Source organism: Aythya marila, assembly GCF_965140915.1.
Source record: "Aythya marila genome assembly, chromosome: 5".
NCBI lineage: Eukaryota > Metazoa > Chordata > Aves > Anseriformes > Anatidae > Aythya > Aythya marila.
The window spans coordinates 41,439,629-41,466,357 of NC_139046.1; the positions used below are offsets into that span (position 1 = coordinate 41,439,629).

A 26,729-nucleotide genomic window follows, 5' to 3' on the forward strand; every position below is an offset into this window, starting at 1 on the left:
AATTAGAGAATATACTTCACACAGAAACTTGGTTTGGCTTCTCAGCTGAAGGTCAGAGTTATTATCTCCTTGAACTGCATCCTGCACATCCCAATCAATCTGTCAGAATTCTATGCAGCCCTTTGCTGCTGCATAGAAGTAGAATTTAACAGAAAGAAGCTAATCAATAGTAGATATGTAAGGCAAGGTGAAGAGCCACATTACTTGTGAAGAATGTTTAGGAAAAAATAGTTAACTAACTCCTCTACCTGACTAGCAACCTCAGTTTTGAAGGACACTTACTACATTATAGTTCAGAGATACAACTGAAAGAACAGATTAAATTTGGATGAAGAAACCACTCTATTTTTTCTACATAAAAAAAGTAACTAATGCATTAACTTAATTCTATTTTTTTGCATATTGCATTTAGAGAGTAAGAAATATACATATTCAAAAGAATTTAGGGATTTTAGAGCTTTGTTTAACTTAAAATTTATATCCCAATAATAGGCAATCAAATTATGTAATAGATAAGTATGTTGATAAGTATGATGATTTGTTAGTTACAATTAGTTAGCAAGAACAATCCCAGATTCCTCATGTTTCTTAACAAAATAAATTTGTTTCTATTGTTTCTCTTCTTATTTTCTTTGTTATTGTAACATAGAAAAAAACATTTGTCCTAGCTTAACGTACAGAATGTTATTGAAGAACTATAGAAAAAAAAATGCTGTTAGAAGATGGCAGAGCATAAGCTAAAACAGAAGTGACAATGTAAAATAATTGCATCTGAAACAGAATGACCATGAAATAAGAGGTGACAACTACAACAGTAAAGTTAGCTGGTATGGTCATTAAGTTTTCCCTTTTTAATTTTTTTTTTTTATTTTATTTTCTACAAGTGACTATCCTAATAATTTATACATTAAATATTGTACTTGGGAGAGAAACAGCTTTTTCAGAACCATATAACAGACATTATAACTGTCTAGCATAGCTGTGGTGGTTGTTAAAAGACCACTGATAAATAGAACTGTTTATCAGTTTTAATTACTTCAAAAGACAATAGTCATGATTTAATAATTCCATGTAAAAAATCACACATACTGATTTAGGATGAAAAAAGAAAAAAGGATAATGAAGCGATATTATTTTTGTATTTTTCAGTTTTTTCTTCAGGTAATAGTCATGCTCAGAAAATTAAGGAAAAAAATATTTATATTTGGCAGCTGACTAATTAAAAATAGTTAAATTTGAGAATTTAGTTTACATTGACATGAAGTGGATAGCCTTAATCATGACTTTTCATTACTTTAAAGTATATATGATCATTCATAGCCTCACTTTAATATTTCTCACCAGAAAACAGTATTGTTTTGGATCCAGTATCGGACCAGTCACGTAGCTTGAAGCAATAAACTTAAAATAATTTATAAATCCAATTGCATAAAAGGAAGAGTCTAGTCTCTGCATATACATGGATACTTGAGGCAGTTTCAAAATGTCTTGAAAATATCCAAAGTGCCATTTCATCAATCTTGAATTTGATGTCATATTGCACCGCATTTTTGTTATAAGAGGTCAGATCTGATTTTTTATAAAGGTAATGAACTAACTGTTGATGGCCTCACTTGAATAATTTTATTGGAAGGCTGTAGGAATATTTATATTATTTCAATTCCAAATGACTAATAAATATTAAAAACAAAACAAAACAAAACATATACTACATCAATATTTTTATGTTTCAGCCCTGCTCCATTATTCTAATTATGCATATGAAATAGGAAAAGAGAAAAACTCATGAGGAGCTTGTGGAAGATACTGCAGAAGGTTGACAAAATATGTCTAATACACACAGAAAGGCATCATCAGCAAAAAAGCAATTAAACACATACTATCATAAATGAAAATATTTCAGAGAATTTCTCTTAAAGCAAATGGCTGATGAACATGAATGCCTACAGCAGAAGTCACAATGAGGGTAGGATACACCTTTTCAAAGAGGGTTTGAAATACTTGAAAATATGTAAATATTTGTTGAAGAGGAACACATCTTATGTAAATTTTGACACACATACTTGACAGTATATGTTACATTACATAATAAAAAATGTTGAGATGATAAATCAATAGAACTAGAGTGAGGCTGTTAAACTAAGGTGGTTAAAAATATAGTAAAAAAAAAAAAAACACACAAAACAAACCAAAACAAAAAAACACATACAATTTCTTACCACTAATTTTTTTCTTTCTCTGATACTTCATAAAGGAAATAATCAGTTTCTCACTTGACAGAGCAGTTTTCTATATGTAGCTTGCTCAAATAACTTTTAATCTCTGATAAATTATAAATTTCTAAAACACATTTTGCACCCTTAGAAATGAGAGTATAGTTGTACACCCTTTCAATACCAACAACTGAAGGATCAACTTTTTTTGTAGATAGCACTTAATTTAGGACAACAAAATGTCACTATGGCAATATATATTTTTTCTAGTTAAGAGATTCCAGTTATTTTTGGATTCTCCTCTAGGATCCCATTGTCTACATAGTACACAGGGAACAAAGCACATTATCGTTATTGCTCCTATTAATCAGCATGGTAGAATTATCAAACATTATAAGAAATTGCATTTTCCTTTTCATTGTAGTAAATAGGCCAATTAACTCAATAAGTGCCTTTTGACAGTAGAAATGGTACCTACTTATGGTATTCTCTCTTTTCAGCTCAGCATACTTTCTGCAGAGAACATTGTTCCTTTCTTTATTCAGAACTGTTCTGACAGGGTCTTGAAAAATCCACAAAAAGACTAGGTTTACATGGTTAAATGGAATTTACTGCTTAAAACACAGAAAAAGCTAGATACCTACATGAGCAATTTAAGCACATCTGTTTTATTAGTGAAGCCTAAACCCAGTTAGTGGTCAGAATGTAACTAGGGAGCTCATTAAACCATGGTATCAATTGCTTCTAATGTACCTATAACATCTTCCTAGGGATCAGCCACAACTGATAGGGTGAAAGCTGTATGATTTGCACCTTCTTGCTGGAAAATATTCTTGTATTTGATTTGAACATATGAGTATTTTTATAATGAGTAGTTAACCCACAGGTATGTCTGGCAAATAGGCATTTTCATATAATAATATGTTTTTGCTAACTTGATCCATTAAAATGAATTTTTAACGCTCATCTGTACATGTAGTCTAGTCTTCAGTAAAAGACACGTTAAAAGTGTACCTGCATATTTTCTTTGTTTTTAGAAGCATAATATGAAATCTTTGAAGGTTTACCTGGATGGCATGTTGGTTTTTACAAATCCTATTCAGAGACTCAGAGATTTCAGGACAATGTACTATACTGAAACTCACAGAAATCTCAGAGCTGAAGCTGTGAATCATGTTCCAAAACCAAGGGACCTAATTCCATGGTCTATCCATCAGTCTTCCTGGACTGAACAGGATTTAAGGAGAGATTAAGTTTCCCTTGACCTTTGTCTTGTTTGTGTAGTTGAATGTGTATGTTCAAGGCAACTGCAGTGCAAATAACAGTGGAAGATTATCAGTATCCTGCCTGAGTTTCAACTTTTCTATGAGTCTATGGTAAAGAAAATGAAACAGTAGAGGCATTGCTTTTAAGTTGTACATGTGGCAGGAATCTGTAACTTTATATAGCATTTTTTGATGAAGCACAAAAATTGTCTAGGGAGTCTATGATTTTTACAAACAAGCCTACATCCAATCGTTCATACAAAATAACCCTTACCTATTATTCACTGCCTAGAATGCTTCTGCTCAGTGCTCTCTTGGGATTCCAACCAGTCATTCTCTTTATTCCTTTCAATTTTAAAAAATAAAATACCTTATTACTACCATTCCCAAAGCCTTTCCATCATTGTTTCACATTGACTTTCTTAGCAACAAAAATCCTGAAGGTATTTTACTTGGAGAGATTTCTAGAATTCCCTGATGCACTTGCAATCTTACTTGTGGAATTACTGCCTATCTGGCATAATGCCAGTCTGCTGCTTTACAGTCCTTGCATTGGTGAAATAATGGTTTAAAACTCAATTTTTAGCAAAACAAAAAATAATATTTATTTATCATTATAAAGAATTTGATTGGAACTTGGCAACACCACACTGGTTTGATAAATCATCGGAGAAATACATGAGCTAACAGTCACTAAATCCACCATGCACTCATATAAAAACTGTTGTAAATTAACAAAAAGGAAGTGAGAGCTTTGTGTCATTCAAGAAGTAACATTTTTATGAATCTCAGAACCAAAGAAGTCTGAAGACAGGAGATACTGAAAGTTTTCACGTAACCTCACTACAGGACAAGGAAACAGCAGAGCTGGTGAAACAATAAACTATCAACACTGCAAAGATATTTTTGTATGGAAGGGATAATATTTTTGACCAGTTAGAATGAAAATTAAGACATTTAACCCAAATGAAAGGTAAATGTTATGTTAGCATTTGATTAGAAATGGAAAACGTACCAACAGTTTAGTGCATGTAAATTGAAAATGGTCCAGTTAATGTTGTTATAAGTTAAAATGAAGCCCTGCCCTGTTCATTAGAGACAGCTAAGCTATTATAATAAGATAAGCATTACCCACTTTTCTATTTGTAAATATTTCTGCAAGATCTTAGGAAATTTAACAGTACATGATTGCCTTATTTCTTTCTTGACAACCATAAATCACATCCTGTTCACAGACTGTCACTTCTTCCCTCAGATATAGAGTTTTGCAGCCCTTTGAGAGCCAGGTGTTACAGTCTATCCTAATTTGTTTTCCATAACATTTTGCCACATTTTGTTCACTGCATGTCTGCCCTATCGGGCATCATTCACACACAGGTAGTGGTTAAGTCTTCTTTTCTATGTTGTGCTTTCATAGCACAGTGTCTTTCACTTCAATTCTCAATCCCAATGCCTTATTTCTCAATTCCAGAAGTAGGGACAGGAAAGAATTTGAACAGCTTTTTAAATTTATTCATCTGAGTTAAGAAAACAACTTAAATTTGTCTTCCTGAAATACTGTATGCAATATGAATTGCTATGGCACATACCACTACAGTATTGCAGAATATGAATATTTTAAATATTTATTAGGATTTGGCTTCTTTTCCTTGAATTATATTGTCCATTTAGGAGGGAGGGTTCAGTGTGCTTCAAAAGGGCAATATTTAACGCAAGTTGATACCAACAATGCAGTCTGTGTGGCTCTGACACAGACGCTTTTGTCCCTTACACTAAACCAGCAACTGTCAGAGAACTGCTTGAGCAGTTCTTGTGGTGCTTGTAAAATCCAAGTAGAGAAGTGATGCAGTTTTACTGCCTTCTTTGCCCAGCCTTCCCTAGTGTTGCGACCCCCGGGTCTCTCTCCAGAAAAAAAAATTTGCAACAACTGGTCATGCTTCATAGGCTTTGCAGAGTGCATACTATGAAAGATATACTGCTGGAGCAGGAGAAAAAAAGAAAAAAAAAGGAAAAAAAAAAGTCTTTGCCAGAAGCCTGCTGTTATTTCTGATGCACAAGAGAATCTGGTTTTTATATTCTCGGATCCCTATTATTATATTATCCTGACCATTATTTTATTTTAAATTACTTGCTTGCAAACCTTAGTTTATAATAATAAAATTATAAAAAAAATAAAGATGATATTTCTCTTTGAATTGTTACAGAAGGGTGAAAAATGTTACATTGAAGATAAATATGTTGTATTATTACAGCCTCTGCCCAGACTTTGGAAAAAACCTTTAGTAAGATTAAGGAAGAGCATGACTAGCCTAGCACTATGTACATCTAACATTTAACAAATCTTGTCCTCCTCAATCTTTCACTACAACTTTGCCCTTATAGAGAGTTCTCATTTTATGTGCAATACACATCTCCGTCTTCATCTACAAACAGTAACAAACTGCAGTCAATAAATAACACAAGAGCTGTTAAACACCAAAGGGCAAGCAAGGGCTAAAGATCATGCTTCAAAATGGTCTTAAAAAAATGAGAGGCAAGCCATGGAGCCACCTCTTTGGATGAGGGAGTTGCAAGTGTGCCAGTAAGAGAGAAACATGTTACTGAATATGGAAAGACTGTTCAAAGACTGTTTACATGTAAAGACAGAGGAGTGCGTTCTGTGAAGCATTACCTTGTCAATGAACATGAAAACATACCCTACCTCGCCCCACCTCCTTTTCCTCTTTCAGTGCTGTTGCAGAGATTGAATAGAGACTTCAGAAGAAAGGATTTTAACACTAAGATGAGGTAATTGGCAACATCTAGCTGTTAATGATGCTTCCCTCATGAATGGATGCTAAGGGTTATGAAACCTTGCCTGGCAGATAAATGGTACCTTTCTCAGCCATCTGTCTTACAAATGATCCTGTATGTACAGCTATTATTTCAGCCAGACACTGGCAGCTCTACGACTGTTCATGTTCTCCATGAAGAATAGTACCTGTCATCCTGTTTGAGTGCTCTGACTTAAAAGACCTGTTTTCAGCTTGTCGGAAATGCTGAAGGACTGCACGTGGAAAAGCAACAGAAACGAACAGACGAGATAAAAACCCATGGCACTCATTTCTCAATACATAGGTGTAAAGACTACTTGGGAACATCCTGAAAGAATTTTGCTAGAACTGGCTGCTAAAAGCACAGATGGTTCTCTGCCGACTTGTGAGAAAACACTAATGGCAAGCTCTCCACCACTGCTGTTCTTTTTCCTTGGAGATGCTTGGCTCACTTGAGCTCACAGAGCTCACTTGGCAGTTACTTTATAACCTCTCCTGACTTGCTCAAGATGCTCCTCATCTTGTCCACTCTCACCTCAGAATTTAGCTGCTCTTGATTTGCAGTATGAATAGTACTCATACTTTATCCCTAAAAAGCAATATTGGAATGCTTCAGACTGAGCTAAACTCTCTTACAAGGCTCATACAACTGAATGTAGCAATTTATTATTAAAGCCAAATGCTTTTTATCAGAGGGCCAACCATAGCTGCATAAAGGATCTCACAGCTGTTGTAAATGTTAATAGATGTAATGTTTAATAAAACTGGTAAACATTTTGGAAAGAAAGATGATTCTCATTAAAATCTTAATACTTCCCACAAATAATTTTTTGTAGAAATCCTTCTTTTCTGATCATGCTATAAATTTATTATGCAAGGAAAGCTTTCCTGTATCTTTCTGAAATGCGATGGGGGTGGGGAAAGACAAAAAAAAAAAAAAACTGACTCATTGATTTGACTGGAAACCAGCTTGTTAATTAATTTTAGTTCCATACAAAGATTTTCATTTTGATATATTATGAAACATTACCAAAATCTGTTTTTTTTTCCAGGTTTCCTTTCTGTTCTATTCAGAAGAGAACACTTATGATCAAACAAAACTTTGTCCTCACATCTTTAGCAGCAACGAAATTCCAACACAATATGGGCTAGAACGTCAGTTCCCCTGCAAAAGCAACTATCATTTTAGCTACCATCAGAGAGCTGTGAAAGGACTTAAAACATCATTTGGAATTTTGTTAGATATCTACCTTCTGTGTTTCTAAAGCCATACAATTTCCCTAGCTAACAAGTTTACTTTTATACCCAGAATACTTAGGCCTAACATTGATGATGAATCAAGATACATGAAACAGTACGCTTACACTCAGTCTGGAGTTACCCAGTCATTGTGACAATGCAGACTTTATGAGATAACAGCAAATAAAAAGAAACACTCAGAAAAAAAAAAAAAAAAGAGAGAGTCGAAACATATAACATCATACAGTGCTTCATATGACACACAAAACAAGCTGAGGTTATGAGCTACGAACTGGTTGCTCAGTTTTAGAATTACTGGAAAAAAAAAAACAAAACAATTTTTAGGTAAGTCCATGTCCTTAGCCCACTGGTAGTTGACCACTTTCATGTGATTAGTTTTGAAAAAAAAATTAAAGCAATTTCTTAACCTGAGACATCCTTAGTGAATATTGGTTACATCTTACTGATCTGCTCACCACTGTATAGAAAAGAACTTCTTTACATTGGCCAAATTATGATTTGTTAATTATAATAAAATGCTCTTCTGATCAATTTCTGTTCTGATACACCAGAAATCTATTTCTTTTTAGTAAAAGTTTCAAGCAGTTTGGGCACTGAGCACATACTGTGTTCAACATCAGACTTTTGACAAGCGTTCTAGCAAATTTCTCTTAGTAGCTGAAATAGTAGAGACCTTGTAAAAGCCTGGAAAAAAAAACAAACAGATGGCATCAGAATCAGTTCATACTTGATGTAAATCTACAAGCAGCCCTCATTTTAATATTTTGTTAATAAAATAACATTGCTTCTCTGTGTTTATAGAAGTTTAAGAACACAGCCTTTATAGCTTTATTCCCACCGGACAATCAGAATTGCTTTTATTTTGATTAAAAAAATATCAGTAAAAGTAGATGAGCAAAAGAAAACAACAATTTATCAATAAGCATTTTATAGAAAATTGAAATAAAATTTAACATGGAATTCTTTTCAACCTGCTTTTACGTTGGATTCTTACTTGTGTTAAGTATGGTCTGGAATCTCCTTGGACATGAAATCATTCTACCTAGTTCCTATTACTCTCCCCCCCCCCTCCCGAAACCTTTCATCTTAGTGGAAACTAATTTTTTGTTCAGTTCTGCTAGAGTGAAATATAATTCTCCTAGAGTGAAAGAGAAAGATGTTTTTTAAAAATCATTTGTATTTTGAATGAACAAATTCTAATAGACATATAGAAAAAATCCAAGGACAGCTTTCTTTTGATCACAGTTAAAGTATTTAATGACAAAACTATGGTTTCCAGTAATTACCCTAGAGAGCAGGTCCCACTCTTATTTATTTTTTTACCCATAATGGCACAAAATTTCTACATCTCTGAGAACTTCTTGAGGAATTGGTTACAATAGATACCAGCAAGTATTACAATTCTGCCATATCATAGCAAAACCTTTAAGATCACTTTTTAGAGAGCACATTTTGGTTAATATTTCACATAATGCACAACTTTTGCTAGACACAAAAGTAGCCTTTTAAGACAGAGTTTGCAGTACAGTAGTTTCAAGTCTAACAATGCATTATTTTTATTCTTTGCAGAACTTTAAAAGGATAAAGAAACTATTGATATTGTTACAATTTACAAATACATTCTTTCATATGAAACATTAACCTGAATCATAGTATATGTTATGTACATGACTATCTAATACTATATTGTATACACTACAAGCTAAGTTCCAGAAGGAAATTGCAATGCTCTAAGATTTACCTTCGGATAGACATTTATACACCTCTAATTTTTTTCTTCTAAAAACTACCAAATATAGTAGTTTAATGAATAGCAAGAACAAAGTGAACACACAAATAACCCCCTTTTCCTTCATTCAATAACACTAGGTTACTCAGAATTCCCACAGTAAATGGCTTTTGATGGTGAGATAGAAGTCCTGAGTTATGATACATAACACGATACATTTTACTGGAGGATATATAAAAAAAATATCCTGAAAAACTATCATTAAGATTAAAGCAATGCCTTAGAACAGTTCAGCTCACAAATGACCTAGAACTTAGCAGTGCAGCTGTGACCTTGACCTGTTCAGCTGATACTCATGTAAACACCTGAAAACCTATGCCTTTTTATATCAGTTTAGACAAGTAATTCTTTTCAGGTTTATCTGATCTGGGGTTTCAACATTTCTTCTGAATTATTGACAAGCTCAGAAGGCCAGCTAGGTGGCAGCAGTTCAAAGTCTATTCCTTCTCTCAGGAGACGGACTTGGAAGTTAGCAGCAGGATAAAGTTTAAAAAAAAAAAAAAAAAAAAAAAATTTGTGGTCAAATATGTACTCCCAGACTGAATTCTAATGCAGCTATTTTTAAAAATTCATCTAACATTTTATTTCTAGCAGAAATTTAATTTCCAATGAGGGACTGTTTTCCTGATTGATTTGCAGAAATATAGTCATTACAATGGCACTCAGAAAGCTACTGACATGTCCAGGGCAAGCATTAATTGTAAGTAACTTGACTGAGTGTGCAGAGCTCATGTTGTTAATGAGCCTGTTCTGACTTGTAACACAGAGCTGGCCAAACTCCTTTTCAACTGACAGTGCACAATGTGGTAACTGTTAGAGCTGATGCTAAATCTGTCTAAATGATCGTATGGTACTACACAGATGACAAATTTATGCCTTCTGTCAATTCCCACTGTGATGTTAAATAACAAGCTTCATATAAAACAGTTTAAAATACATGAAAAAGTAGACGTAAAGTTTGAATGCAATCAGTTTTAACAATGTGATGTCTCTAAATTCATATAAGAATGTTTCCCTAAAGCCAAACATCTTTTAACGATGAGTGTTTCCAAGACAGAATTTAAGTTGCTTCAGCTTACAGTAACCAAGATATTCTCAATGACTACAGCAGCTTTTATCTTTCTTTCAAGCACTGCTCTGAAGACTTTAGACTGTTTAAAGTGTCATTAATAATGCAAATATCTAATTCTACATTGAAAATGAAAACTACAGTACATTCATTTAATGACAGCTTTCTGGATCTCTGGTAAGATGAGGACAGAAGATTCTGATGTGCATTGCTTTTAAAGAGCTGCGTCTCTGGAAGATGAAGGCTGAAACTTCTGCTAGGATTTCTATTTCTTCCTTAATGGTGTAAAACAAACAAACAAAGCATTTTTTATTTATTTATTTTTTTAATTTTAAAGCATATTAGAATGTTTTAAAAATGTTACGAAATCATCTGTGAAGTAAAAAAGAAAAAAGAGTAACCTGCTTATCTTTGTAAAAGATTACAGGCCATATATTGCATACAGTGCATATAATATGATGTATGAAGTCACACTTCCAGCGATAATGTAAATGTTGAAAAATGAAGCAAACTAGAAGGTACGATTCTAATATACTGAGACATGCTTTTTCAAAGCCTCCATTTTAAAAATCAGATGATTAACTAAAGACAGAAGTCATTCTAACCAAATTTCTCAGGAGTGTTCCCAAAAAATCTTACTTTATGAAAGATTATGAAAAATATGATGTGGAAAATGAATTCTCAATTATGTAGGCCTTTAGGCCAGAGAATCATAGGTATAAAGAAAATGAAACGTTATTTTACAGCAGATTGCTAAATACTCGACTGAGGCACAGCTATATGTGTTTAGACACATAATTTACTTCCTTTCTCAGTGTTGAAACTTCAAGAATACATTCTTTATGTTTCACTCTACTGCTCAAATAATCCATCTGGAAGGTAAAATAGGAATATTCAAAATGCCTTCAAATGATTCCCCTATGAAATTCAAATATGCATATCTGAATGCTGGTGATGGCACATGCAAAACTTCCTACACTGGGTAGGATAAGAGTGTTTTCCAGGACAAAGCAGTAATCTCCACCATAGTTACAATCTCAGGTGATCAACTCCAACATTCAAATTCTGTTTATGCTACATAAAATGAAGGAAAGTGTATCCCTTCTTTGGATTTTATTTCCACACAAACGTCAACACCCAGTTAACAACTTTGCTATACAATATCAGGAAAAAGTATCATACAGTATCAGGAAAGAGTACTGGGGAAGAATATTATTATTTTAATCCTGATCAGCTTGTCATTTGGTCCAGTTCCCGTTTGCTTTAGGCTCCTGTAACAACAGAAATACAGTTACAAAGTACTGCTGGACTGTGTAGCAGTATCACAAAAAAGGAACAAAATGTAAGTCAAAAAGGTAGAAATGCAACATTTTTTCCTGCACAGAAATTTGAAAGAATGCATTTCCACTGAACTGGAAGGAAAAAAGCACACAAGTCTTAATCTCCTGTAAAAACTGCTGAATCTAGACTTTTCAGTTTCTCTCAGGAAGATTTCAGCATTGGGCAGTATCTCAGCATTTGTGCTTCATTGCAAGCTGGAAAAAAAAAAAAAAAAAAGGAAAAAAAGAATTAGAGAGGCATCATTTGTACCAATGGCTATATAAAGCTAACATGGCTGGTTTGGATCAGAAGAGTTTCTAAACTGGATTCTCCAAAAGAAGCCAGAAATCGTGAACTTCTTTGCACAGAGATAGGCAAACAAATTGTCTCTGTGCTAGATATCTAAAAGTTTCCGTTTGCTATGGTGAGGAGGCAGAATTTATCTGTTTTCAGAGCTATGTCTCCCAATGTTCCATTATTTTGCTATGTGTGATGAGAACTATGTGGGTAAGCAAGAGCCTAGATACAGAGACATGCATGTAAGAAAGGTCATTTAGGCCTAATGATTTGGATTATTACAATCAGAAATTCTAGAGAGTTTAAAACACCTGTTCAGCAGCTCTGCTTTTACAAGATGATGAAAAATTAAAGATTGATTTTAAGGATTTTTTTAAGGATTGTCTTTCTACCTCTACAATTACTGAATAGTTCAAATAATTAAAAATGGACTGAAAACTAGGAATAAGAGAGAAGAAAGAGCTAAAGTGAGATAAATCCTGTATAAAAACTGTAGGCAAACTGACTTTGCCAAATCAACTAGAGAACTTAGTTTTAGACTCTGTATAATATAAAAAAAGATATCTGTAGATAATAGCATGCTATATAAAGCTGAGATGAGTTGTCTAGAAACCTGAACTGGTAGGTGCAGCTAACATGTCATTTGCTAACAGTGAAATGACGACTAACAAATAACTCAAATTTAATTGACACGAACCTTTCATACTCAAGGATCTAGCCATAAAAGACTAGGGAAATAGACTAGGGAAATTGTAGGCCCTCTCCATAAGGAAATGGGAGACTTGGTTACCTGGGATATGGAAAAGGCTGAGGTACTCAATGACTCTTCTGCCTCAGTCTTCACTGGCAAGAGATCCAGCCACATAGCCTGGGCCCCAGAAGGCAAAGGCAGGGACTGGGAGAAAGATTAACTGCTCACTGTAGGAGATGATCAGGTTTGAGATCATATAAGGAACCTGAAAGCTCACAGGACCTGATGAGATAAATCCATGGGTCCTGAGAGTTGGCTTGTATAGAACTGCAAAGTACCAATCCAGGACTTCTGGTCCTAATGCAACAAAGCAGCAAAAGCCCAGTGGTTGAGATAACATTAGACTCTTAATGACGAGGCCATCAGGAATATAAAAGAGTTTTGAGGGAACAAAGAAGGGTGATTCAGGAGACTACAAGCAGTCTCAGGGTTTCTTGTTCTCCAGCCATTGAGGCATGGAAGTTTCTGGGTGTTTGCTGTTGTTATTACATTCAAAGTTGTTTGATCAATGAAAAGTTGTTTTGAAAAGAACTGCTGTGGAGAGAAGGGTATAAGAGGGGAACCTGCCTTCAAGATTAAAAAAAAAAAAAAAGGCAGCACGATGAAGTTACATCAATAAGGAAGCAGGAAAAAGAAGTGAAGAGGAACAGGCTCACAGAATGGAGACCAGGACGGAAACAGGCACTTTGATTGCCTCATGAAGATAGGTTCGGCCAAACTCAGCAAACTGCTCAGAGAAGCTTGTACAGAAAGTCGCTGGAAATAGGCGCACTGGAGCTGGAGAGAAGCTCGAGCTGAGAGAAGCAGACCTGCGCACACAACTGCCCCTCGCTGGTAAGCAGTTGTGCATTACGGGGAATCATACGTCCTTAGGAACAAAGACTGTCCTGGTAACCTTACAGCTTATTCTCCTTATTAAAAATTGGACAGATTATGAGCCTGAAATATGGAACCAAATTGAGGTCAAGGTGTGGGACTCTGCAACTAAAAATGGCAAGGTTGCAGTGGGACTGCTCGGCAACCTGGCGAGCAGTCTCTGAGGCCTTAAAGAGCCATGTGGGACCACAGTCAGAAACGTGTGGTTTACCAGACAGTGAGGGAGCTGCGGGCTCCTTTACTGATCTGACTGCTACGCCATGGGCCCCCCACAGCTACTGCCATCGAAGGCTTTTGCTGTTATGCCCCCTGCTGACCTGGACGTGCCTTTTGACCCAGGCCCAATTGGCCTTGAAAAGGAGATGGATATGTTTTTCTTCGATCCGGGAAGAACGGGATACATAAGGCCTGAAGACTGAGTTGCTTGACAACTTAAAGCAAGACATACTGTTCAAAGGGAATGGAAAATGGAGACTTGTATGTAATCAAGAAAAGGAGTGGAAAATGGAGACTGTTGAGTCATGGAACTTGGAGGATTGTTTGTTACCTTTTCTGATGATTAAGGAGGCATTGGGGAGGCAAGGACAATCCCCAGACAAGGACTGTATATCTCAAAACAAGACACTGGAACTCATGATAAGGAAGCGACAGATGGACAGAGAAACAAATGTAAGGACTATAAATCTCAAAACTGGACATTGGAATTCATTATAAAGATACAACAAACGGAAGAATTAGCAACAACCAGCTCTTGCAATTAAGAAACCTGCCAACTCAGCAGATTCCTGGCCAAAGGTGAAAAGTACACTGTGAGGAAGACTCGGGGTCTTCCTCCCAAAGACCCCTGCCCACAATTCTTGGGAGGCTCTATGCAGGCGCAAGGTGCCAAAAGGCTAATTAGCATGAGAAGCGAAGGCAGGGATAGGTGATGAATATGTATAGGCGCTTGTAGAATATTGGTTGATTGTATAAATTCAAGACTGCTTTCTGCTTTGGGTATGCACGATAGGTGGAGAGATGCCCCGTGCATCCAGCGCTGCAATAAAGAATATACCACTTAAAGGAATTTCGGCTTCAATCTTTGAATCACTGAATCACATATGGATAGGTGTACTCAAGTTTAGTAAGTCATGAAACTCAGAGGATTGTTTGTTACCTTTCCTGATTGTACGTATGTATAGGCATACTTGTGTTTAGTATGTAAAGCAATGTTCTGTATATTTATAATGTTTGATGTTTGTGTGTGCGTGTTGGTGGAGCGTAGACTCCCCACACACCCAGCGCTGTTTACTTGCCTTTTATACCTTTTAGAAATATATTTTAGAAATATTTGTTTTATAAATATTACAAAATTCAGATTGAGTTGAGACCTCATTTATAATATTTAGCTTTTTTTTTTTAATTTTTTTTTTTTTTTTGAAAAGCATTCTGCCTGCTGTGGATGTATTATAAAGTCAACAAATCAAATTCTGTAGATGCCCACAACTTCTGTCACAGAGATAGATGGAAGTTGAACACCATTATGCACATGCAGAAGCAACAGGCACAGTATTATCAATATCTTCCACAAAAATAGGCAATACCCATATGTTCCTGAGATGGAACTGTTACTCAAAATCCTCATAACATTTGCAGATATAAAAAGATACCTCTTCAGAAACAGTCACAAGCCTATGACTTCTAATCAAAGGTGGATTAACAATAATTTTACTGTATTGCTGCACGCAGTGTGTTTTTGCAGTCTGTACAGAGCCGGACAGTTTCACAACAGTTTACCGATACACAGTTGAATTTTAAAGCCTTCTCAACACTAGCATTATCTCATTCCATATGCACCAGATGTTTAAAAAAAAAAAAAAAAACACAACAAAATGAATAAAAAAGCAAACAAAAAACTCCCCATAAAAAAACACCAAAAATATGCCATAAATTATTGCAAAGTTTATATCTGAAATGCAGTTATTGATAATAATTACTGCAAAAGTACTGATTTCTTTTTCCTCTGATTGTCCTCATCCTCATTTTTTTTCCTATTGTTTTTGCCATGGCCTTTTAACAGATGACTTTTTAATCACTGTAATGTTAAATTTACACTTAAGGATATTCTGAGCAACCTAAGATATTCTTATATCCTTACGTAAAAGGGTGTCATGGTTTTGTTATCATTTATCAACATAGCACTTAATCAGTTTGAGTCATACTGAAAAGGAATATCCTCAAAACTTGGTATATAAATGAGATACAATAAAGTAAAATAAAACAAAAATAAGACTGCCAAGAAGCAGATTGACTGGAATTTTTACTAGTAGTAAAACCAAGATATCTTAAAATGTACGTAAAAAAGGGGTGGGCATTCACATCAATGTAAAAAGGTGTGTCTAGACACAATAGGTGTGTCTAGCTGCTCTTCAGATTTGCTCTTCTGTATTACTCTTTTTTCCCCTACTTCCTCCACTGTGACATCAGGCAGACATTTAATATATGACTAAAGAATGTCTGAAGCCTCAGTGAAATGTTTCTTGACCACCAGCTCATTAATTTTTTTGTCACACTAATGTAGCAATGAACTGCTTCCCTATCTAAAGCTAAAAAATAAAAAAAAAAAAAAAAAAAAATTGCCAGATTAGAGACTGGGATCAGAAACTAATAGATTAAAGAATCTATGCTCTGAAGAAGTTAGTTCCTATTTTGTGTGAGCAGCATTATCAGCATTTCTGATTGTAAAGCAATCATTCTTGCAGGAATAAGTAGCTGTTTCCTTAAATCAGAAGGAAGATCTATCTTCTCCCATCTCAGTGTTAGAAGGAAGCATGAAGAAATTCATACTTAATAACAGAATTCTGGAAGAGCATCCAGAATGCTCTTTGACAGTATTTGTTACTCCCTGCTCTCCACTTAATCACAGAACAGACAGTAGAATTGCAAAATTGGATCCTAATATGGAATATTTTTTGTAGCAAAAAAACCCACACCAAACTAAAACAAACAGCCTGAAGGTACCAATTGTTCCTATTTACAACGTCTTATAAAAGGAGTGGAAAGATGGATTTGAAATATGCTTCAGAAAGGTTAGGACAGGTAGTTTCATTTCAATCCAAGTAGGAATTCAGTAAACCTCAGATCCATTCACAGAATTTATAAATCAGAAATCAGCCAAATGAGGAACAATTACAAGGAAAAGTGTATGCTGTTTCTAAACAGCGACTGACTGTATTTCTTTCTAGAGCTTCCTCATGAGAAAGGAATGTGTGACTTGGAATGTGAGAGCCTTGTCCCAAAGTCCTACCTTGTGTGCAGTTTCTGCAAACTGCTGAGCACTGTTTTTCAGCTCCTCTGTCTTTTCTTCTGTTCGACCTAGCCTTTCACCACGCTCATTCAAAGCTTGACTTGCCTTCTGCACTGCACTTGTCACACTGTCTGCTGCTGAATGGAGTATGCTGTTTCCTGCAATATCAAAATAAGCTGTTAAAATACACAAATGCAGATATACTTTATATTACACACAAAGTATAAATGTAAATAATATATTTTCATTTATAATGTTCTTGAGTTAACGTGTTATCTGCCAGTTTGTCATGTTTGTCATCTAGTTCAGTTATCGATACGGGGATAAGTTACTGTTTTTTCAATCAAATTGTGTCATAAAAAAGACAGTATTGCAACGTAGTACTTGGGAAATATAAGGAAACAGGTTTTTTTGGACTTTTTTTTTTTTTTTTTTTTTCCAGTGTTGTGCTCTTACACCATTTCAGGAGCTTACTCTATTATATCCATGACACAGATTACAAGTGCACAGCTTCTTCCAAACACTCTTATCTTTATATAGAGTGACTTTCTTTGAAACAGTCACACTATGTCCATGTAGAATAAATGAAAAACTCTGCAGGACAATTCTGTAGGAGTGCACCGTTTTCTTCTGTACTATAATCATAATAATCATCTTTCATTTACAATTCCACCCAAACACTATTGCTACAGTCATCTTATGCTGCTTTGATCTATCTTCATCCCTTCTCCATGTGAAACAGTGGTTATGCTCCATGTCACAGCATACTGAATTAAATTGAAACCTTCATATTTAAAGCCAAAGTAAGACTCAGTATCATCTAAACCCTTAGCCTTATCGTCCACATCTGCTTAATAATTTATCTGATTCTTCTCTGGCATACAGTGTAGGAGCCCCAAGAAACGGCTTATTCTCTTTCTTGAAGGAACTGACAATGAATGTTAACAACACATACAACAGTACAAACTGAAAACTCCTTATGTAAAGTTGCATATCATCAGCATGAACTGGTATATGTATTAGAACCCATGCATAACAAAAAATTATGTCCTATCCTTTATTCTTTTCAGCAAAAGGACTAGTAAAAATTAAACTTTCCACAATACGGTAGTATGAGAGTTCCTTGGTAGCTTTCATTAGAACTCCAAAAGCTTTAAAACAATCTACGTCACAGGGAATCAATTATCTGGACATATACAAAGGCACTGTGAGAGTCAGAAAGCCAATACACAGAGTATTAACCAGGAGGCATACTGTCACTGCTAATTTTCTGAACTAGAACCCTGAATGTTACATTCACCCAGATCCCTTTTTTCACAGAATTAAAAACAAATATACAATAGTTAAATGCATTATGCTGGTGAAACTATAAAACTAGTTCAATACACAAAACTTATGTGAGCACCACAGCAAATCTGTGTTACAACAGTCTGTTATTCTTACAGACATACAAAGACAACTGAAAATAAACACCTACCTACTAATTTTATAATTAATCTGAAAAGTGTTTCTACTGAAAAATATTCTCAGGTTAATAAATAAAACCCCAAAATTATTTTTGAATGGTTATTTTGCTACTAATTTTCATGAGGAAAGCCAAGAACAAAAGATCCATTGAGACTAATGTTACAGATAATACTTCTTTCCTTCGAAACTGCAAACAAACAATGAAGAGTGAAACCAGAATTTGCTCCAAGTAGCCTATGATACAGCAGCGCAAGCTACATGCACTAATTCCTGTGAAAAAACAATATCTTCCAGATTTATTGAACTAAATAAAAACTATTACTAAGTTATTGGGAAGGGGGGGGAGAAGGGGAGGAGGTGGAAGGGACCTAAGAACCTACACACATTGACTCATGAATGATGAATCAATTAAAGAAATATCAAGCCAACACTTGATAGGCATGCCATGCGATATCATGCCTGCCAATGTTGTTACACTATTCACATTACTAATTAAAAACACAAAATGTATAGGATGTGGAACATCTCCAGATGTTTTTATTTATTTACTTCAAGTAAGGAAAAAATAAGTTGCGTTTAGAAAAGAAAATTGGCATTAATACTGAAGAGATGAATATTTAAGAATACTGTGTGCTGGAATTTGTCAAGATGGAAGTGAAACTTGATCTTTTCAAGTGGTTTCTCTTCAGCCCCTGAGGAGTCTGACAAAACCAGTGAAACCACTTTAAACATCATGCACTTTCTTACTTCAACAGTTCTTCAGTCAGTCGTTACTTTTTTCATAATTTGCTTGTTTAAAGCCAGTTCCACTGATTTTTCTAAGAAGCTTATTTTGGCTTTTGTTCAGGTCACTTTTCCTGTAAACACATGTACTGGGCAATAATGCATTGGAAATGGTTTCCGTTTTTTTTTTCATGGCTTGATCTAAAATCAGCATTAGTTTTCTAGGAAAATATTTCTAAAAGCTCCCAAACACTGGATTAACTCTGTTGGTACTTTTCACAACCAGAAAGCTGCCACTGAATTTAAGGGAATCAAAGTGTGTAGAGAGCTTTATAAAACTCATCACCATCTTAAGACATCGTCTTAAAATTTGTTGGTGAATATTAGTTAATACAGATTGCTGAGCTGAAACATCAGCAAACCAAAAAAATAAAATCCATGCTAATCTATGAGGAACACAGAAATCCATATCTCAGTAGCCTACTGAATTTAATCAGTGTATTTCTAGAGCATATGTAGGTGGTTTCTGGTATGATTGACTCTCCTTACATTTGTATCCCTGAATAGCAAAATTTGTACTGGATATATTGGAGAATCATTCCTATGAACTAATCACATAGCATTCTTCTTATAACTTGTAAAAAATTCAAGCTTTTCTTCAGGAGGTAACTACATGATGCAAAATTTCTAGAGAAGTTAGTTCTCTGACTGAATACCAAAACTGCCTGAGCTGTACCCACTTAGATGTAAACTTCTCCCCGTCGACTGACAATCACTTAAAAATAAATAGATAAATAGAGTAGTAGTCAGTACCTCTTTCCTAGAGTCTGGTAAAACTGTCTTTCATCCTTGCTTAGTTTCTACTGATGTGATAACTATTAACATTTTTTTTTTTCTGTCTCTTTGAAGGTTTCAGGTCTCATCTATTAGATCAGATACAGAGTCCCCTCAACAACAGACTTGAAACCCCTTTTCATGTAACATCTTCTCAGGAAAGAGATTTTGTAACACTTGCAAGTTGAGATAAATATAACCAAAATATGTGTATGGATCAGCTGATGTTCTGGGTTGCTTTTAGTAGGAGGCCACTTGCATAATTCCCAGAATGTTCATCTAGAAGGTCCTGTGTTTGCAGATTTTGCATGCCTACAGTCTTCATTGTATGTAGAGTCACATACTTGTGGTGTTTGTTCCCCCCCCCAACCCCCCAACCATGGTATGCATAAGTGTTCCAGTTTCTGAAGCATATGCAACTTTCTTTAGCTGTGTAGAGCAGATCCCAGCAGTTAAGACTACAGACTTTTCTCTTTCAAATAAACAAGAAAGGAAAATAGAGAAGTAAAGATACTTCATCATTTTATGAAAGGGCAACCTGTATTTTTAACCCAGCAGTATTTGCTGACTCACGCACTAGGTGGAGCAAATAAATACTGCCAGATGACATGGGGAAAATACGCATTTATATTGAGTTTAATCTAAAGAATTAGGTTAATATTAATTTCAAATATCAGCAAAATGTGTATGTTTAGGTCAATTTCAGTCAAACTAAAATCAAGAAAGATGTTGGATTTCATTCAATGTTTTTCAACAGTATGTTTGCTATATATAAAAGCACAGAAGCATACTACTTATTTTTAGTTACTCAAATAAGTGGCTTAATAGGGTGGCTTTTAATATAGCTTTCTTTTTTCTCTATGATATTTTGTCCTTTTATCTGAAATTGTCTTATTTTCTGACATTCAGATTTCCAAACTGATTAATAGCTACACAGCTTGGTAATCCAGTTTGCTTAGCAAGTCAGACATTTCATTTTGAATTTCTTGTAGCAGAATATGAACTGCTGGAATTAAATTCTTTCTCCTTCGAAAATTCTGTTAGTGACCTGTACAATTATACATAACAGATTGGGCCCAAAGATGCAGAAACAATGGAGAGGCAGAGTGGCCTTTGGGAAAGTGCTTCAGACCAGTAATTCTGGAAACATTACTTGCTGATGGACAGAAAAACTGAAGAAACAAAACTTTGCAGGAAGCACCACACAGCTCCTGTCAGCCTCATTTATAATTTTTATTTTTCTTCTTATGATCACAAGCTGCATCAGAGAATGCACAAAGAACATTCTTAACCTGTCATACACAGTACCTGAAAGATAAACAGAAACTATCATCAATCAGTATGGAAATTGGTCTATTTAATGATGAAACTAATTGGGCTCCTGAGATATCATTATTGCAGTTTGCATGATCTGTTTTAACACACATTCATAAAAGGTTCATCACATTCTCTATTAGCCATATAAAAATTATTTCAGTTTAATCCAGAGCTTTATCTGTACAACAGTGATAAGACTTTACAGTGACTGATTTGTAAACACAAGCATTTAATTTTTAATTGCACATGCATTAACACAGCATTTAGCAATTACCTTCTGTTTCCAGAAGGAAATAACCATGAATTGCTATGGTAATTAAGAAGTTCTGTTCATCACACCAAAACTATTTATATAAGAAAATGAGCTATATATTGTTCCCACTGAATGGCATAAAACTGGAGTTGCATCAATGAATAAAGTACAGTTAAAAGTATAACAGCAATCAGTTCAAATTTATTAACAAGACCGCCTGTATGACAATGTATGATTTACACTAGGATATACTGTTGTCACTACAAGTTGAACAGAAGTTTGGAAACAAAGTGAAGAATGGCTTTCCTTTATTTTTACTGTTTTGTGTTTTGTTGACTGCACTGATCACCTAAGAGCCAAAGGCATTGTGTAATTATAGTATCAATACAAATCTAAGGGTCTTGGGAGAGAAGAGAAAGATATTGAACAATTTGCAGATAAAAAAAGAATTTTTTTTTGTAAGCAGTAAAATAGTCTGAAGAAGGGAAGAAGATATACAGTATAGTGCTATTTAGTGCTGTTTTTCCTTTAGAAAGCACTTAGGAAACATCTTCACCACCAAATTCTCGCCCTCCCAAAATCACCCCCCCAGTTAGTCTCTAGATAATTTCAATATTTAAATTATCAGCCAGAAAGGATGACCAAGTGTTCTGAAATACAGAACATTCACTAAAGTAGTACCTTTACTAAACTTATTAATTTAATTACAATTTAAAATACTTGAATCAGCAGACTGACATCAGAATATTATTTTCTCAATTTATCTTTGAAGAATAATGTTAGGAGTGGAAGGATATACTATTAAATAATCTGTTCAGGTCAGAACAGCAATGACATTCCTAACTGCAAGCTTAAGAAGACACTTGAGAGAACTGTACTTTCAATACCTTCCTGTCCAAATCCAAAACTGGCTTTAATGCACCATTTCAGCTTTAGTCCTCTAGAGGGAGGGAAGGAGAGGAGAAGGACAAGAAAAAAATATTGGTTATATAGATACATACATACATGTAAACCAAGGTTATGTGCTGGTAGGCCTTCCCAAAGAGGCAAAGAAGTCATTTGATGTTTATCTTGTCAGAGGTCTGGCAGTGCAGATGGAATAGAAAATACTAACGTAAATTCATCAGCTATGTATCCTTTCATTGAAGAAAAATTTCTAGTGGAATGTAGAGATGAGACAAATTACTACATAATTTGTTCATAGTCTGATAGTAGCACAGGATCTGTCACAATTAGCAGGTGAAACTGGTCTTGCAGTAGTTTGGACCAGCTTCTCATTTATACCTTCAACAATGGGAGAGTTAGGTGTTTTTAGTGATTGTTATTTGAGACTTGATCTGACTCTGCCCCTGGAAATCAATACAGCGATGCCAGTATTGTGCCTCTTATCCCCACAAGGTATTCTACAGCTGCAGAGATGCAATACAATGCGTTAGGTCCATATTGAGTGAAGGTGATGCAAATCTGATCTGTTTTGAATTTTATGAGGGAGTTTAAATACTGTGAAGACAAAGACAGAAAATCAGTAAATTATACCCTTAGAAAACTACTGTCATGCTACAACGGGCATTCTGAAATGGCTATCAAATTAACTTTTCTTCAGCAATTTTCTTTAGAAATGTAAAGCAAATCTCAGCTCCCCAGAGGGAGTACTTCAAAGATGTTCCAAAGTTCTCATCAATGACATCATTAGTTTGAGTCCGGGCAGTTGTATTTTATCTCAGATACAGTAACTTTCATTACAACTGGAGGCTGTGATCTCTTGTCTTCACTGAACTGCAACAGTGGAACCACACAAGCTTATTGTTGTCATAGATGGAGCTGTGACACTACTTCGTCCTGGAATCAGATTCCTAACATGACTGACATTCAGAAACTGATTTCTCTGTCAATTTGATTTTACAGACTGTTCACTTTCTTTCACACACAAGCATTTTTTCAAGCAGAATTCATGCCAAAAAACAAACAAACAAAAAAAAACACAACACCCAAACCAACAGTACAGTAACTGTCAAGCCACAATAAACAACACATTCAGTTTAAATGCAGTAATTTCCTAGGGAAAAAAAAAAATCACAACAGAGGCACAGACACACAACAAAACAAAATACAAACAAGCTTATGGCTCAAAGGTGCTGGAACATATTACAGATAAAATATAGCAGTTCAGTAGCACTGCATTATAAATCAATTGTATTTGATTTATAAAGGAGAGAAAAACAGCAAGTAAGTAAATATAATTGTCAGAGTGGATCAGACTTGTGGTCTGTGTACTTGTTTATCTACCAGTATGCATTACCACCTTCTCAAAGATATGTAGTATTGCAACAGGAGAACTGTAATAACTACACACAATGAGGGCTCAATAATTACTACTTTTCTTGATGATCAGAAGAACAAGAGCATAATAGATTACTTCCAAAGTTTGCATATTAATAAAATTATTATATTCATATCTGTGGATAGCTAATATTTTAGATGTTTTTATATAAGCAGCTAATTTTATAAGAAAAACAAAAAAAAAAAGCAAGTGCCTGAAATGGTCTCTGACAGTAAAAAGAAAATAATTTATAATATTTCAGTCTCTAGACTGACATTGACCTTTATTTTCTTGGCAAAAAATATCTTAACTCAATGCAAAGAATTTTGCAGTTCCCATAAAGAAAGATTGCTAAGATTAATCAGGTCAGTAATTTGAAAATACCAAAATGCTGCCAAAATGAAGTGATAGATTTTTTATTTATTTATTTTTTTAAATTTAGATCTGTCAAAGTCACTTGCAACAGAATTAATTTACAAGTAGAAGTCTGTAAGGGTAATATGCTCAAGCACACATTTCTTCTATGACTATATCAGGTAAGAGGTGAAAAAAAGTATCAGATATGTGAAAGGAATGAGGCGGGGGGGGGGGGAGCAATAGTCTTTCTTCCTATCCTAATTCCATTTGTCTCATTTAGTTATTCATTAAGCTTGCACAGTATGGTAAAAACTACTATATGTTTACCGGTCCCAAATGTGGTATTCTACCACATATCATCCACCACAGGAACATCTCTTTCAACATACAGAAGGTTTTCAGACAACATGAACAAAAATATTTTGCTTTAAAGCTTGTAGTTACTAGCAAACTTTAAAACCTCTGTGAAATCTGCTTTCCAAAATACAGCCTTGCAATAACTGTTTGTCCTTGTTTTTATTTGGAAATAAGACCCAGTGGCCTACTTTCTAAAATAGTATAGATCTGCATTATAAAACTGAATGCAAACTGGCTTTTTCATGTAGAAATTTCATCTTCAAATAAGTCCAAAGAATTAATGAAAACATCATAAAGCCCTATTCCTAGATCGCTGAAGCTAAGATGCATCAATAGCTTACGAAAAAAGAAACTCATTACTATTCTCACATTGGCAATATATTTTTGGAGAAGAGAAAAAACGATCCATTAGTAACTCTTGCCAGCTGTCCTAGAGGAAAGGTTAGAGGCAAAGATATCACTACTTTGAACTTCTAAGAATATTTTAATTAAATTGACAGGGTGACCAAAGCTTGTAGGACAAAGCTTAAAACAAACAAACAAACAAAAATACAGGAACATATCTTCCTTCAACCTGTCTTTCCAAGGATTCTGCACTTCTGATGTGTGTCTAAAGGTGGCAGCAACTGCTAATTGTTACTGGCACAGAATCTGAGGTTTCAAACACTGTGTCTACAGGGTTCTACCCAGAAATATAAAGACCAAATGCATTCTTAGTATCAGCCTAATATTAGGTCAACAATTAAGTTTTTATAATGATCATAATCTGTGAATAAAAATATTCAGCTCACTGCTCACCTCAAACTTTCTCTTTTTTATTTTATTTTTTATTTTTTTTTAACATCAGTAATGTGTCTAAATAAAAAAAATGATTAGCTTAGTTACTTAATTAACATAACACAACAATGCCTCAGATTAGACATATGCCAGTATTGGAGCCAATACATCAGAAAGACATGGAAGGAGAAAGTTTTTCCTACTTGAATCAAAAAAACCCTCTTTCCAAATGCCTGTCTTCCACTTCCCAAAGCAACACCTAGAAATCACATGTAAGCAATAGAGAGGCCTCTTCCAAACAAAAAATAAACTATTTCATACAAGATAATACAGGGAAGAATCTCATTACAGTCTTTACAAATTTGAATTTGTTCTTTGTTCTGAGAATTAGCACCCACTCCTGTCATCAGTTCTCATTATCACTATAATTAATGTCATTAAGCAAGTTACAGAAAACAGCGTAGACTATGTAATTCCACAGACTACACCCTTACACCATACTCAACACAAAAAATAGTTCTGGAAAAGAAGAATCAGGCCAGTAGGAGGAAGTGTGTGTGTGTGCACATGTATGCGTGTAGTAAATTCAGGAAGTCAATGAAGAGGGTCTCCAGTTCCACAGGATGACACCTATTCACTTAAGGATAAGCTCTTAAGCACTTCCTGCAGAAACAGCATGAATTTCACTTTCTTCACTTGCATCCTTTAGGAAGGACTAAGGCTCAATCAGTAAGCTTGTAAACAAACCCTTCAAGTTCATTCATCTTCAGTTCTGGTTGGGAAGAAGTTAGGTCTTTTTTTTTTTTTTTTTAAGAGAATACGTATAGTTACAGTTACATCTTTGATGTGCATATCTAGAACATTACGTAAGCATATATTGTAATAATTTATTTAAAACATACTGGTTTGGTATTAGAAGTTAAACCATCCAAGAGGAAATTACTGTGCATATCCCCCAGAAAAGTCAAAAGAATGTCACTTAAAACGAAGGCTATTTTAAAACATAAAGGGCACAAAGTGACAAGCTCCCTCCATAATCTGACAGTGCTAAGGTTTCAGAATGATTTGAATCTATTGCTTTGGTTAGTTACCAGGGGAAAATGGAGGGGAAGAGTTGCAAATTCTAAACTGATTGTAATGTAATTCAAGATATATCCTCAGGTATACATTGTTTGGCTTGCTTGGCTATACTGATGCCCCGTTTTCTCCAGTGAGGATGAATTTGAAATCTGTTACATACTTCCCTGTATTTTTCATGCAGATCTCTGATACTGCAGGTTTCAGACTAACTGGATTTTGGTGTGTTGTTGGCCCATCTCTGGGCTTACCAGAACTAGCAGAACTGCAGATGCTGAGCATCTGAACCAGTGAACTAACAGAAGAGC

The 26,729-nt window shown here is 34.9% G+C and overlaps 1 protein-coding gene across 1 annotated transcript in view; it reads right to left on the reverse strand.

Annotated features, from left to right (window-relative positions):
- Positions 1-8,773: 8,773 nt before the first annotated feature.
- STXBP6 (syntaxin binding protein 6) overlaps positions 8,774-26,729 on the reverse strand; it is a 111,885-nt gene continuing 93,929 nt past the window's right edge. Inside the window, exons 5-6 of the mRNA XM_082760941.1 lie at positions 16,940-17,097; positions 8,774-11,944 (exon numbers count right to left, since the gene is read on the reverse strand). Of these exons, the coding sequence (XP_082617067.1) occupies positions 11,921-11,944; positions 16,940-17,097 (182 nt within the window). The 3' untranslated portion in view covers positions 8,774-11,920. The remainder of the gene's footprint in view (positions 11,945-16,939; positions 17,098-26,729) is intronic.